Source organism: Ovis canadensis, chromosome 24 (genome assembly GCF_042477335.2).
Source record: "Ovis canadensis isolate MfBH-ARS-UI-01 breed Bighorn chromosome 24, ARS-UI_OviCan_v2, whole genome shotgun sequence".
In the NCBI taxonomy this organism is placed as follows: Eukaryota; Metazoa; Chordata; class Mammalia; order Artiodactyla; family Bovidae; genus Ovis; species Ovis canadensis.
Window position 1 is genome coordinate 28054090 of NC_091268.1, and position 16056 is coordinate 28070145.

At 39.3% G+C, this 16056-nt stretch overlaps 1 protein-coding gene across 2 annotated transcripts in view; it reads left to right on the forward strand.

Moving 5' to 3' along the window:
• Positions 1-16056, forward strand: part of ERCC4 (ERCC excision repair 4, endonuclease catalytic subunit) — a 41393-nt gene that overhangs the window by 11696 nt on the left and 13641 nt on the right. For both annotated transcript variants that reach the window (XM_069570164.1, XM_069570165.1), the window contains 7 exons: positions 1848-2043; positions 3350-3557; positions 5989-6169; positions 7151-7276; positions 9544-9654; positions 11716-12313; positions 14094-14186. In XM_069570164.1, the coding sequence (XP_069426265.1) occupies positions 1848-2043; positions 3350-3557; positions 5989-6169; positions 7151-7276; positions 9544-9654; positions 11716-12313; positions 14094-14186 (1513 nt within the window). The remainder of the gene's footprint in view (positions 1-1847; positions 2044-3349; positions 3558-5988; positions 6170-7150; positions 7277-9543; positions 9655-11715; positions 12314-14093; positions 14187-16056) is intronic.

Genomic DNA, 16056 nt, shown 5'->3' on the forward strand with positions numbered 1-16056 from the left:
TTAGAAAAGTCTATTTTTATTATTTCTAACTTTCATGTCCTGTTTCATCCAGGCCCACAACTGTGGCCCAGAAGCATACTTGGAAAAACCCACCTGCTAGGTACTGAGTATTTTCTGAGTAGTAGATTAGCTGTGCACATATACTAGTATTGGCTTCCCCTGGAAAAAGGAAGTGGCAACCCACTCCAGTATTCTTACCTGGAAAATCCCAATCCATGGATTGCAGAAGAGTCAGACACCACTGGACAACTAAACAACAACAACATTTACTGGTGTTCTTGAAAATCCTTTGTCTACAAATTCCTACTTAGCTATTTATTTTTACTGTCTTTGAAAAGCAGTTTGCTTGGCTAGAATAAATTTCAGCTCCATCTACCTCAGTCTAAATTGAAATACTAAAATAGTAGAATCTGAATTGAGTCTATTGAACTACTGGGAGTCATGGGTTACTATTGTCATTTTTCCAGATCTCAGGAGTGATAAGAATGGGAGCAAAAACATGCCAGTGAGCTTACAGCAAATATATATGGTACCTGGCTTGGTTTAGGTCTAGAAGGCGAGAATTGTCATAGAATGATTGACATCTGTGCACTCGTGTCAGTTCACGTCTCTAATTCCCCACGAATCCTACTGCACCGCAGAGGCGTGTGTTTGTGGTATACGCACATGAGAAATCATCTGGTCCAGAACTCTCTCTTTCTAATTAAAGAAACGTGTATATCCTTGTTTTTGCAATTCAGAGGTGTCATTGTCACATCCACCCCACAAAACAGATGTTTAGGTATTTTTTTAAGATTTTTATTTCAAATAGACTAATTTATCTTTCAGTAGAATATACTCTGATTCTGAAAGTTGAATTCTTATAATAAGTGAAGCAGATGTTCTCCACACTTCTGAAAGGCAGCTGTTTTGCAAAGTTCACATCTGACTCACAGATAAAAGAACAAATGGCTCACTTGACTTTGAGAAATGCTTCCTCCACCAGGTCAGACACACCCTACCTCAGGGCCTTTGCTCTTACCCTTCTTCGGCTGGAACTCTTGGCCCACATGGTCACAAGGCTCACCCTCTCATCTCCATCCAGCCTTTACTCACTTAAGACCTCAGTGAGGCGTACCCTATCTGAAACTGCAAATCCTAAACAATACAACAAACTAGTGAATATGACCAAAAAAGAAGCAAACTTGCAGATACGAAGAACAAATTCGTGGACTGTCCAGTGGTTAAGACTCCATGCTTCCACTGCAGGGGTCATGGGTTCCACCCCTGGTTAAAGAAGTTCCACACAGCTCAAAGTGCAGTGAGAAAAAAAAAAGAGCATATGAGTGTTACCAGAGGGGAGAGGGAAGGAGGGGGCAATATTGGGGTAAAGAATTAGTAAAATGTAACTATTATATATAAAATAAGCCACAAGGATATATTGTACAACATGGGCAATATAGCCAATATTCTATGATAGTTATAAATGGAGTATAACCTTTCAAAATTGTGAATCACTGTATTATATACCTGTAATTATAATATTGTATATCAACTACAATTTTTTTTTAAAAATTAAGAAAATTGCAAACCACCATCTCTTACACATACTCCTTGTCTTCCTCTGATTCACTTCTTTCCCTCAGCACTTATCCCTTATAACAAGTAAATGTCTTACTTACTTTTATGACTTATTGTAAATGCCACAGGACAGCTTTTCGTGTTTTGTTTGTGGCTGTATCCTCAGCCTAGAATAGCTTGCCTATGCTCAAATAAAGCATTCAGGAAAACTGTGATGAATAAGTGAAAGCAAGCATAAAAATGACATGTCTTTTGTGCACTCTAAATTATGATTTTTCCCCCCTCAGGCATCTTGGTATATAGAGCTCACAGAATAATCGAGTCTTGTCAAGAAGCATTCATCTTGCGCCTCTTTCGACAGAAAAACAAACGTGGTTTTATTAAAGCCTTCACAGACAACGCTGTTGCCTTTGACACCGGCTTTTGTCACGTGGAAAGAGTGATGAGAAATCTTTTTGTAAGGAAGCTGTATCTGTGGCCAAGGTAAATAGAAGTATGTGACCAATTTCTGCAAGAGAAACTGCTGTACTTTGATTTCACACTTTAATGTAGTACTTATTGTCACTGTACTTGACACATGCTAGTCAGGTTTATAACAGTGCACCCAAGTATAGATAAATGGTCACCACAGTTGTTATTCTTTTAATAAGAAAGAGAGATTTGATAGTTATTTTTCCGGTAGTCCAAGGCCACCACTTTCCTTTTCATTTAGTGAAATCCCTAGGGATCTGGAGGCTCATGTGTACAACAGAATTAGGTGAACTACACATTTACTGGCTAAGATTCTCACTTCCACTTTGAAAACTGTCCATCAGCAGCGGGGAAGAGGGTGGGATAGATTGGCAGACGGGATTGGCATACATTACTGTATATAAAATAGAAAACTAGTAAGGACCTGCTGTATAGCACAGGGAACTCAGTGCTCTTTAATGGCCCCTGTGGGAAAAGAATCTAGAAAAGGGTGGGCATATGTATATGTTAAGGCTTCCCTGGGGCCTCAGATGGTAAAGAATCTCCCTGCAGTGCAGAAGACCTGGGTTCAGTCCCTGACCCTTGCCTTATCTGAGTAATACTTCTGGCTCAGATGTTAAAGCGTCTGCCCGCAATGCGAGAGAGCCGGGTTCGATCCCTGGGTCGGGAAGATCCCCTGGAGAAGGAAATGGCAACCCACTTCAATATTCTTGCCTGGAGAATCCCATGGATAGAGGAGCCTGGCAGGCTACAGTCCACGGGGTTACAAAGAGTCAGACATGACTGAGTGAATTCACTTTCATATGATTAAAAGTAATCCTGAAAACATTGTCACCTGGCTTTCTATTTTGCTTCTTAATTACATTTGTTGCTATTTGGTCACTCAGTGATGTCTGACTCTTTGTGAGCCAGGGGTCTGCAGCACACCAGGCTTCCCTGCCCTTCACTATCTCCCAGAGTTTGCTCAGATCCATGTCTATTGAGTCGATGATGCCTGTTTGCTCAAATCCATGTCTGTTGAGTCGATGATGCCATCATTCTCTGCTGCTCCTTCCCCTTCTGCCCTTAATCTTTCCAAGCATTAGGGTCTTTTCAAATGAGTTAGTTATTCACATCAGGTGTCCAAAGTATTGGATTTTCAGCTTCAGCATTAGTTCTTCCAATGAATATTCAGGACTGATTTCCTTTAGAATTGACTGGTTTGATCTTCTTACAGTACATTTACAAAAAGCTGTATTAAAAAGAGTATTAAACTGAGACCGGAAACACAGGGCTCTTACAGCTCTAGAAAATATTTTTTAAATGTTTGTCTTTTTAGGTTCCATGTAGCAGTAAACTCGTTTTTAGAACTGCATAAACCCGAAGTTGTAGAAATTCATGTTTCTATGACACCTGCCATGCTTGCTATACAGACTGCTATTCTGGACATTTTAAATGCCTGTTTAAAGGAATTAAAATGCCATAACCCATCGCTTGAAGTTGAAGATTTATCTTTAGAAAATGCTATTGGAAAACCTTTTGACAAGGTACTCTATTTCTCTTCCTTTTTAAGCACTGTTTGTGATGTTGTAATTTTTAAGTATGCAAGTTATTTTAATATTTATAATGTTCTCAGTAGGAATTTGTTGTCATTTTAAAATTAGGTTGGAGGTGATTTAAGGTATATCTTCTTTGGTTTACTGGAAAGTAATTTGTAGTGGAATGCATTGATTGGCATCTAAGCATAATTCTGATTTTCGCAGTTATACGGTGACTGTCTCTGTTTTTTTTGAGTATATGTAAGAGAACATGTGTAAGAGAACTTTCCTGGTGTCTCAGACGATAAAGTGTCTGCCTACAATGTGAGAGACCCGGGTTCGATCCCTGGGTTGGGAAGATCCTCTGGAGGAGGAAATGGCAACCCACTCCAGTACTCTCGCCTGGAAAATCCCATGGACAGAGGAGCCTGGTAGTCTACAATCCATGGGGTGGCAGAGAGTCGGATACAACTGAGCGACTAAACTTTCACTCCAAGAGAACAATGAATAACCTTTTGCTCTGAAATGACAACATTTGAATATCTACAGGTAGAAGAGTATACATAAGAAGGCTTCATAATTTATTATGATCTCTTATTTGGAATAAAAATAATTTGGATGAGTTTTGATTACTGAGGAGTGTGAAACTTGCTCTGTCTTAAAATTACATTCTGAAGTGAGAAAATGGTAAGACTGTAGTCTAAGAATGTTTATTTCAACTAATTTTTTCATCATAGATTAATATTAATACAGGTACATAAGTGTCTAAGATCAAATTGTATGTCTAGAAAAAACTAAAAAAATTCCAGGCAGCTTTTTTTCTTATTTTTGTAGAACAAGTTCTTATCTTTCAAACTCTGAATCAATCTCTTTGTCACTAAAAATAATGCATAGTGATTTTTAAAAGGGAAAAATTTTAAGTCCTTATTTTTCTGATTCTTCCAAAAAGTCTTTTTACTGTGAAATAATGATGCATAAAAGCCATTCCATGTGTTTTGTGCCTCCGTTTTTAAAATTTATTTTAATTTAGTGCCTAGTATACCAAAACACCTCTCACATTCTTCTGATGGTACATATATCTGTGTGGTGGTGGTTTAGTCACTAAGTTGTGTCTGACTCTTGTTACCCCGTGGAGTGTAGTCCGCCAGGCTCCTCTGTCCATGGCATTTCCTAGGCAAGAATACTGGTGTGGGTTCCCATTTCCTCTACAGGGACTCTTCCAGCCCAGGGATTAAACCCAGGTCTCCTGCATTGCAGGCACATTCTTTATCAGTGAGCTACCAGGGAAGCCCCCGTATATGTCCCTAGAAAAACAAAATATAGCCAGATATGCTTTGCACTAAATTTCTGTAAATCATCCCCTGGCCAGTGAAAGTCAAAGTATTGTTTTACGTATTCATCTCATAACCAAAACAAAATATAGGCATAATTTGCATTTGTTAGAAAATTTAAGTTTTGTTAATGGTTTTAGAAAAGATTTTTACAAAAGATGATATACAAAAGACTTATATGCCCCAGTTTATCTAGGACAGTCACAGTGTCTGCCTGTTGTCCTGGAGTAATTATTAATAGTGTCATTTCATTTTCACAAGAGGTCCAGTTTGGACAGTAGATTATTTGGTCTTCTAAATATTGCTTCCGTTCAGTATTAAATGTGTTAGATAAGATGCCATGTAGTGAGACTGCTTCTGAAGCATGCTGCATTATCCCTTTTAGTAACAGAATCAGCTTGTGAAGGAAACATGCATATATATAGCTGTGGATATACAGATACCTGCATAGTATATACATAAAGCTGTTCTGTGTTTTAGGCAATTTTTTAGGATCTTAAAAAGTATTCAGATTTAGTTGGTTGTTAACAAATATTTTCTCATCCTTGTATCACACTTAAAAATAATAATAAGCACATCTTTTACAGCAGCAAACTGTGGTCTGCTGATACTACTTTGATACATGTAGTTTCCCTGGTTTATGTCTTCTCCCTCATCATCCAGCTGGCTCTCACATCTCTATCCATACAGGACTTGGCAGAAGTTAAATGTATCTGAATTACTTGCTTTGATTCTGCATAAAAGTGAATAATTGAGTATCTGATGTTTATCAGGACCTTTGTCTGCTAATAATGTAAATGCGGGTAATTATGAATTGGCTGTATCTGATCATAAAGATTGTAGTGATGACACTCTGCTTTACATTTGAAAAATTAAACATTCTAATTAGAACATTCTGAGTCTTATGAACTTAAATTTTCTGTCCACTTCCTTGGGAGATAAGGTTTTTTGCTTTTATTTTTTAAAACCATTGTGATAAAGCTTACATAACAAAATTTACTATTTTAACCATTTTTAGGTATACAAGGGATAATGTTTGTTCCAAGTATCATTTGTATTAATAATAGCTATATTAAATATCTCTTAGCAGTATTTTATTCTTGTTTTAGACGATTCGCCATTACTTAGATCCTTTGTGGCACCAGCTTGGAGCCAAGACTAAATCCTTGGTTCAGGATTTGAAGATACTACGAACCCTGCTGCAGTATCTCTCTCAGTATGATTGTATCACATTTCTTAATCTTCTGGAATCTCTCAGAGCAACAGAGAAGGCATTCGGTCAGAATTCAGGTGGGAGATAAAAATACTAAGATTTTTCTAGAAACTGATTTGAATGAAGTAGTAGATTTTGTTGGGGAGTCAGGTGTGCAGAGTGCTATATTCAACTACATGATATACTGAGATGTCAAATTATGTTTTATGTTCATAGCACAAGGATGTAGATTTTATTGATAGCTGATGTTTCTACCTACTTCTGTCCTGTATATTAATAAATATTCATATCCATTCCAGGCAGTTTTATTTCTAGAAAAGACCATATATCACAGGCAGTCCCCAGCTTAGAAATAGGTTGTATTCTGAAAGTTTAGTTGTTATGAACTTAAAATTCATTTCCCCAAAGAAACGGCAAGGGAATATGGAGTTTCATTAGCCAAAGAATGAGAAGAGATTTGTAGAGAAGCGTACATATGCCACTGTCCACCGACTGGATTTTCTACCAGTCACATTCTTGCCTCACTACTGTGACCTTTCTCACTGTCTGGCAAGACCAGCGATTTTTAAAGTGTGGCCCAGGGGCCCCTGGGGCCAAGATTTAATAAAGTTAATATTTCTTATTGCTTCACCAGAGACTTTCTTGAGTCATAAACTACAAATACACAGTGTTGAAGAATGCATTGATTGCTAGTGAACTTTGGGTCCACTGCCTTCATCTGTGCTTGGGCACCAGCAGCATAACCCACTGATGCTTTTGCACCATTATTAGAAACGTCAACGTAGTGGGGGAAATTCAGTAATAGTATTAGTATGAGAGTAGTTTTGAGGTCACAGACCATCCCCCTGAAAACATCTTGGGAACCCCCAGGGATCTGTAGGCCGCACTTTGAAAACCACCAGTCTAGCCAGTGACAGAGACCATAACAAGGGAGGTGTAGTTGGGAGATGAATAAGCTGGTGACTGGTTGATATACAGGTCATGTGACCTTCAGAGAGTCTCTGAAGTTAACCATAAATTGAAGGCTTTTTTGTTTTCCGCTTAACTTTTTATGTTAGGTTGGCTCTTTCTTGACTCCAGCACCTCAATGTTTATAAATGCTCGAGCAAGGGTTTATCATGTTCCAGATGCAAAAATGACTAGAAAAAGCAAACTTCCTGAAAAACTGGAGATTAAAGAACAAGGTATCTTGTATGATTAAGTCTTCAAACTTGTCTTTATATTTGGTGTGGAAATGCTTATCATGATACAGTATAACTTTAAATCTCATTCGACTGTGTGAAAAATATGTGACTGCATTTAATTACTTGTTACATGTAACATATGTGATCTATGTTAAAAAATATTTGGAATGGATTCATTGGCAGGGGATTCCAAATAACAAAACACCAAGTATCAATCAAAAGTATTCTTACTACTACATAAGAATGGTTGATTTTTTTTTTAACTTCAGAATAATTACTATTTGGGCATGTAAGGTCTTAGTGGACTGTTTTAACATCCCATTTCAATTCAGTTCAGTCCCTTAGTCATGTCTGACTCTTTGCAACCCCATGTACTGCAGCACGCCAGGCCTCCCTGTCCGTCATCAACTCCCGGAGTTTACTCAGACTCATGTCCATTGAGTCAGTGATGCCATCTAACCATGTCATCCTCTGTCATCCCCTCCTCCCACCTTCAATCTTTCCCAGCATCAAGGTCTTTTCAGATGAGTCAGTTCTTCACATCAGGTGGCCAAAGTATTAGAGCTTCAGCTTCAGCATCAGTCCTTCCAATGAATATTCAGGACTGATTTCCTATAGGATGGATTGGTTGGATCTCCTTGCAGTCCAGGGGACTCTCAAAAATGTTCTCCAGCATCACAGTTCAAAAGCATCAATTCTTTGGCACTCACCTTTCTTTATAGTCCACCTCTCACATCCATACATGACCACTGGAAAAACCATAGCTTTGACTAGACGGACCTTCGTTGGCAAAGTAATGTCTCTGCTTTTTAATATGCTGTCTAGGTTGGTCATAACTTTTCTTCCAAGGAGCAAGTGTCTTTTAATTTTGTGGCTGCAGTCACCATCTGCAGTGACTTTGAAGCCCAAGAAAATAAAGTCTGACACTGTTTCCACTGTTTCCTCATCTATTTCCCATGAAGTGATGAGACCAGATGCCATGATCTTCATTTTCAGAATGTTGAGCTTTAAGCCAACTTTTTCGCTCTCCTCTTTCACTTTCATCAAGAGGCTCTTTAGTTCTTCTTCACTTTCTACCATAACGGTGGTGTCATCTGCGTATCTGAGGTTATTGATATTTTTCCTGACAATCTTGATTCCAGTTGTGCTTCATCCAGCCCAGCATTTCTCATGATGTGCTCTGCATATAAGTTAAATAAGCAGGGTGACAATATACAGCCTTGATGTACCCCTTTCCCTGTTTGGAACCAGTCCATTGTTCCATGTCTGATTCTAACTATTGCTTCCTGACCTGCATACAGATTTCTCAAGAGGCAGGTCAGGTAGTCTGGTATTCCCATTTCTTTAAGAATTTTCTTTTTAGCTTTTAGGAAACAGAGGTACTAGAATGAGGCAAATAATGGATTCTATTTCACACTTATCTATAACTATTATAATAAATATATAGTGAATATTGTTGGCTTTTTAAGCCATGAAAGTGGAAGTCGCTCAGCCGTGTCCGACTCTTTGCCACTGGACAGTCCATGGAATTCTCCAGGCCAGAATGCTAGAGTGGGTAGCCTTTCCCTTCTCCAGGGGATCTTCTTCCCAACCCAGGAATCGAACCCAGGTCTCCCTCATTGCGGGCAGATTCCTTACCAGCTGAGCCACCAGGGAAGCCCAAGAATACTAGAGTGGGTAGCCTATCCCTTCTGCAGCAGATTTTCCCAACCCAGGAATAGAACCATGGTCTCCTGCATTGCAGGTGGATTCTTTACCAGCTGAACTACCATGCTTATGTCCTGCCTAGTGCAAAGATCTATTTCAAAACGTAATTAAATGCATTAGAAATACGTTTGCGTACTTACAGAAATAAAAGTTTTATTGTTGTCTCCTTAATCTCGTGTTCAGCATTAGGAAAATCATGGAGATTGTAGAAATAATAAAAACTGTTATTCTGTACTGATTCCTTTATTTTGTGTAGCAGTTTATATATAACATCACAGTTGACAACTGACACGTAATCATCTCTTATTAGTGATCATGCATATGACTTTCTGTCAAGGCGTTATGGAGCCTGTGTTAATCTGGGTTTGAACTGTCTTCATTTAGACCATAAGGAGACCTTCTCAAGAATCTGGATTCTCTCTGTAGAGCGTTATGAAGGAAGTGCAAAAGAATGGGCTTATAGAACGATGCTTGTGTTATTTGTTGTTTTCAAAGCCTTTGGAATACTTTATGGATAAACATTATCACATAGAATGAGATTATCGTTTATTTCTGTACAGAAACAAAAAAAGAACTGGTCCTAGAAAGCAACCCAAAGTGGGCAGCACTCACAGAAGTTTTGAAGGAAATTGAGGCAGAGAATAAGGAGAGTGAAGTCCTTGGTGGTCCAGGTAGGAAAAAAGGAGATGATGACATTGGCCTTCAAAATCTGGCAAATGAGTCCTTTTGATTAGCTCTTTAAAAATAACTTAACACTATTATTTTGTCTGTAGAATAAGAAGAATAAGTGCCACATCACCCAAATCTTAGTGACAACTTCCTTTCTGTTCATTGGATGGTTTTCTCCAAGTTCAGTCATTGTATTTTCATGAAAGCAGGTTGTTTTACTGGTTGAGTTCTTGGGAAAACGTCTATTTAAAGATATAGCTAATCAGCTATTACATATAAAATGGATAAACAACAAGGTCCTACTATATAGCACAGGAAACTCAAATCAATGTCCTGTGATAAACTGTAATGGAAAAGAGTATTAAAAAGAATGTGTATATGTCTATACCTGAGTCACTTTGCTGTACAGCAGAAATTAGCACAACATTATAAATCAACCAGGCTTCAGTTTAAAAAAATAAAAGATGCAGCTAATCTCCACATATATGTTCACCAGGCTTTAAAGCTTAAAGTCTGGAATCCCCAAGGAGAAAGCTAATGGGCTTATGTTTTAAGTTGTCAGCAAGTCTTTTCAAAGAAGCCTTAATTGGTCTATGGAGTAACATTGGCCTAGCCCTAAAGAAATTCCAAGTTTTAGGGCTACTCTCTTCAAACATTAGCACCATAGACTAAACCTGAGCTAAGTTTTTAAAATAGATAAAAAATAAAACTAAATTTTAAGGACTATCTGTTGGGACTTTGACTCCTATAAATCAATAAAGGCAAGCACAGAGTCCTTATATGAGTATTATTCTGTGATATTATCATAGAACATATGGTGCTGAGATTTATGACCCTAAGTCATACATACCCACTTAGACAAAGTGAAAAGTATGAAGAAAAAAGAAAAGGGGGAACATTATGTCTTGCAGCCACTGTTAACCCTGACATATTTCCTTCCTAGTTTTCTTCTGTATATTTTCTGTTTCACGTTGTTATAGTATAGCTATAACACTATAAAGTTATAGTGTAGGTTAATTCTGGATGTAGAATTAATGAGTCAAATGATACTGACATTTTCAAAGTTCTCAAAACATATTACCACATTGATACATAGAAAATTTTTTTTCTTTTTTTTTTTTATCAATTGTCATTTCTTTTGGAAATACAAGACCTTGTCTCTTTTTCACCTAGCTAGCATTGACTGAAGATGCTGTATATATTTGTGTGTATCTGCATGTATCACATACATATAACAGTTTTATTAATTTGATTGGAGAAAAATATTTCTCTAGTTAGACATTTTGATGTTTAGGGAACTCAGTATTTTCTCAGATGCATTTCTTCCTTTGTGAATTGTGCTAGTTTCCTTTGCTGGTTTAAGGTGTGTCCTTAGTTTGTATCAGCTTTTTTTCTTTTTTTGTATCAGCTTTTTATACTTTGAAGATACTAACATTTATCATAGTTGTATAAAGTTATATTTTGTCTTTAGCTCTTTTTTAAGATTAGAAATGGATTTATCTAGAGAGAGAACATTCTGTAGACAGAATGCGGTCCATCTCAAAAGGCTTGAGAGCAGCCTGTCTTTACTTTTATAATGCACAGTTAATTCTCCTATGTATTGAGTCAGTCTTAGTTTACGGATATCAATCTTCTCTGAGATTTCTTCCATTGCTTTTAAGCCCGGAAAATCATCCTCATATGGAGAGATGGAGAAGAGTCATCTTTTTTTTTTATGATTTATTATTTAACATTTGACTTTGTAATCCATTTGGAATTTATTTTAGTATTTCCAGATCCTCTGGAAGATTGTTAATTAAAAAGAGCTCCTTTAAAGCCTCCGTTATACCACAGCTATATTTTCATAAGTCTCTAAATATTTCTGGCTTCAACTTTACCCAAAAGATTTAAGTGATCCTGGCAGAGAGGTGAAAGTCTTTGATGAGCATCTGAGACCCTTGTTAAACAAATTGTAAACTATCTTTAGCACCAAGGAGGTGAGATGGGGGGACAGGAGGAGGGGGCACACAGGGAGGAGGGGAGCAAGTGAGCTAATAGCTCCATAACGCTGTTTTTAATTTTAGGACAAGTTCTCATTTGCGCAAGTGATGACAGGACGTGTTCCCAGCTGCGAGAGTACCTCACTGTCGGAGCAGAGGTCTTCTTGTTGAGACTCTATAGAAAAACCTTTGAGAAGGACAGCAAAGCCGAAGATGTATGGATGAGGTTAAGGAAGGAAGATGACTCAAAGAGAATCATGAAATCCAACAAGAGGCCCAAAGACCTCCAAGACAAAGACAGGCCTCCTGCCAAAGAGAAGGCCCTGAGAAAGAAGAAACCAAGGATGACTTTAACTCAGATGGTAGGAAGAGCTGAAGCACTAGAGGGGGAGGCGGGTGCTGAGGAGGGCAGCCCAGGAGAGCTGACGAGTAGCCCAGAGAGCTGCACAGAAGACATTAAGCACGAGGAGTTTGATGTGAATGTGTCCTCCGATGCCGCCTACGGAATCCTGAAAGACCCCCTCACCATCATCCACCCGCTCCTGGGCTGCAGTGATCCCTACGCTCTGACACGCGTGCTCCACGAGGTGGAGCCGAGATACGTGGTCTTGTATGACGCAGAGCTGACCTTCGTGCGTCAGCTTGAAATTTACAGGGCGACTCGGCCCGGGAAGCCTCTCAGGCAAGTTGTAGGGAAGGTGAACTCTCACCTTACAGGCTTCAGCTTCACAGTTCTGTAGGATTTAGCACAGATAGACCAGTTGCACACGGGCTTTCTGATCTTTAGCACTGCCTTGTTGGGATGTTGGCTGAGTGTATGAAACGTTTGACTATTCAGACCAGTCTGGGAAGTACACCTGAGAAGGAGGCCGAATGCTGCAGTGAAACTGGGAATCTGGGGGAGTGCCTCCCTTCTTGTTAACCTTCTCTCCTGCTGTTCAGTGCCATATTCTTAATGCATCATTGTAGCCTATAGGGTGCCGTCTCTGAATAAGCCTAGGAAATTTACAATATCCTAACTTCTCCCACATGTTAATGTAATTATGACTCAGCGAAATCATTTCATAATTCAAAAATGTCTTTCATTTAAATCTGAAGAAGTGACTCTTAAGTTACAGCCACATAAAACTGAAGTATTTGGGGAATTATTGTACCAAGTTTTCTTGAGTTTCAAGAGCTATCAGATGAGAAATCTACAGAAATATCAGATGAGAAAATGGTGCCTCCCCAAGAATATAGTGTTCTGGCTCTCCAATTATCTGAGGGAAATAAACAGCAAAATTAATATCCTGAACTCAGCCTGAACCAAAAGCAGAGCCAAAAGAAACCTTTCCAGCCAGTTTAACGAAGGCAACCCTTCCAAGTAGAGATGAATGGAGGAGGTGGGTCAGAAATAACGCAGGATGGAGAGAGAGATTAGATGAAGCTGGTAAAATAATTACAGGCTGATAAATTTTTCATACTTTGCCATTGATCAGTACTGTGAATAGCTTGTGTGCACCCAAGTTCTCTGCTGCCTGATAATAGAATACTCTTGTGTGATGCTTAGAAACAAAATGTCAGAAATGGAAGGGGCTTCGGAGCTCAACCACTCAGTCCAACAGTGAGAAACTGAGGCTCAGAGGTGGTGAATGACTTGCCCGTGGCCACTTGATATATTCATGGCAGAGCTGGGGTTCTCTGGACTCATTGGCCAGTGGCCTTTTCCACGTTCACCCTTTAAAAAAATGCAGTCTAGGAAGATGAAGGTCAAAAGAAAAATGGAGGGTTAAAAAGGAAAAATATCTCTGATGGAAGGTGAAGAAAAGGTGCTTCATTCAGCTTCTTAGCAACAAATAAGAGAAAGCTGGCCTTTTCTAAGAGAAAAGAATATGTCAAATTATTTCTTGAGGTACTTGATATAATCCATATGTCCTCTGTGTCCTTGTGTTTATATAAAATGTGTGATGGCTTGGTTCTGTTAAGACATGAATAAAAAGGAACTGAGAACTTACTTGTGAAGATAAAGGTCATATAGATTTCATTTGTTTACTTTTCACTAACATGAACTTTCGTAAGCTGGCTTTTACAACTGCTCTCCAACTTTTTAAACGATTGTTTGGCAGGGGTGCAAAGAAAAAATTGAAGAAAGAGAAGCCGCTAAGATTGTGTTTTCTGATTTGTTTATAGTTATGAGGAAAGAATTATTCTATCCCTCTTTGTTATATTTCAGTGTTTACCTAAACTCCATTCCTCCTTTTGGTGAAAGAAGAAAGGAAAAAAAAAAGCCCATGTGGTAATGAGACCTTTAACAGGTGGGGTTTAGGCTGCTTGATTTTAGCAAGTGTGTGATTAATGGAACCTTTTCTTCTCCATCAAATATTTATTATTTGAACACTCTGAGTTGCTGATTTCACACTTTTCCTTCCAGGGATTAAAAATTATGTGTTTGCAGCCTAAAAGAGATCTGTCTTAACTTGCAGGGTTTACTTTCTTATATACGGAGGTTCAACGGAGGAACAGCGCTATCTCACTGCTTTGCGGAAAGAAAAGGAAGCTTTTGAAAAGCTCATAAGGTAAATACACAGGAGATCAGTATGAAGGAATCAAAGGCCTTTGAAGATCCAGAGGCTCCTCTGGATCTAGGTGGGGGAATATCTACTAGCCCTTAGGTGCTAGGGAGAGTCACGTCAAGATACACCCGTGGTCTGATAACCCCCCAGGGTTTACATGGTTCAGCACCCTTTTCTGTTTTCCCTGCCTCTCCACCATCCCCATTTGCTTTTCAGGGGTTTGATGGACTATTAGAAATGTGAAGAAAACTGCTTTTCTGTTTGTAAAGAAATAAAACCTAAAGCACCAGCAATAGAATTCTCCCCCTCCCCCATGTCCAAGATTTCTCCATTACCTTGGAATCATGATTATTTTTTTTCCCTTGTGAAATCTCCATTGTCTTGGGTGGGTGACTGCTTTACTCTTTACCCCAAAATACTTTTATGACCTGGTCAGTTCATATCAGTAGAATCACTCTGAGAAAACATTTTTATAAAAGTGTGACATTTGTATGAACAGATGTGTGTTTTTTGAGAATGAGTATCCTTTAATGTTCCAGATCCAGATAGAAAAAACTTCTAGTTTAATAGAAGGAAAATGTTCCTAAGTGAGATATTGGCAAACTGCATGGCTGCCTCTTACCTGTAGGCATCTGAGAAAGCTGATAACATCCCCCGAGGAATGTTGTCAAGGAGATGGCAGCTTGGTGAGAGAAGATGGGTCAGGTGGTCTCTCGGGGGCCCCAGGAGCCAAGGCAGGGGCTGGACAGGGAATCCTTGAGCTGAGATAGAGAAGAGGCCAGATGAGAGGAGACCGTGGCCTAGCCTGGCTGGGACCGAGCCAGACCAGTCTTAAAAGCCTCAGACGCTGGCAAGATGGCAGTGACAATGAGAGGGCAGAAGTCACTTTTAGTGGCAGTTATCCAGCCAGGACCTCGACACAGTTTCAAAATGGACAGCCATTCTCCAGCACTGGCTGTGGGCTTTCAGTATATGCCTAAAGTAAGTAGATACCCCAGTGCATCCAGGAATGGTTTCCAGACACAGGAGCACTTCCTGAATCAGTGCCTCTGAGTCCCTGTAAAGACACTCAGCACAGTATGGGGGCAGCACCTTGTGCTGTCCTTCCCTCCCCTTCCTCTCCTCTGTGATTGTGGCATGCCTTAGGCAAGGATTCTTATAGCTATCGATCCACAGTTATGGGGCAGTCCTTTCAGCCTGTGAAAATGTATTTTCTTTTTATAGTTTTTATTGAAGTATGGTTGATTTGTAATTTGTGTTAATTTCCACTGTACACCAAAGTGATTCAGTTACCCACATATAACTCCCATTCCTTCCCTCTCCCAGCCCCTCTCCACCTTGGGAATTCTTTTCTCTATGTCTGTGAATCTGTTTCATTGTTGTTCAGTTTTTCAGTTGTGTCTGACTCTTTGCAACACCATGGACTGCAGCACGCCAGGCTTCCCTGTCCTTCACCATCTCCCAGAGTTTGCTCAAACTCACGTCCATTGAATCGCCGATGTCATCCAACCATCTCAAACTCGGTTTCCCCCTTCTCCTGCCCTCAATTTTTCCCAGCATCAGGGTCTTTTCCAATGAGTTGGCTCTTTGCATCAGGTGGCCAAAGTATTGGAGCTTCAGCATCAGTCCTTCCAGTGAATATGCAGGGTTGATTTCCTTTTGGATTGACTGGTTGGATCTCCTTGTGGTCCAGAGGACTCAAGAGTCTTCTCTAGCATCACAGTTGAAAGCATCAATTCTTTGGTGCTTAACTTGTTTTAAGGTCCACTCAACATCTGTACATGCCTACTGTTCCCCTTCTGTTGGCCATGAAGTGATGGGACTGGATGCCAAGATCTTCTTTTCTTTGAATATTGAGTCTTAAGCAAGCTTT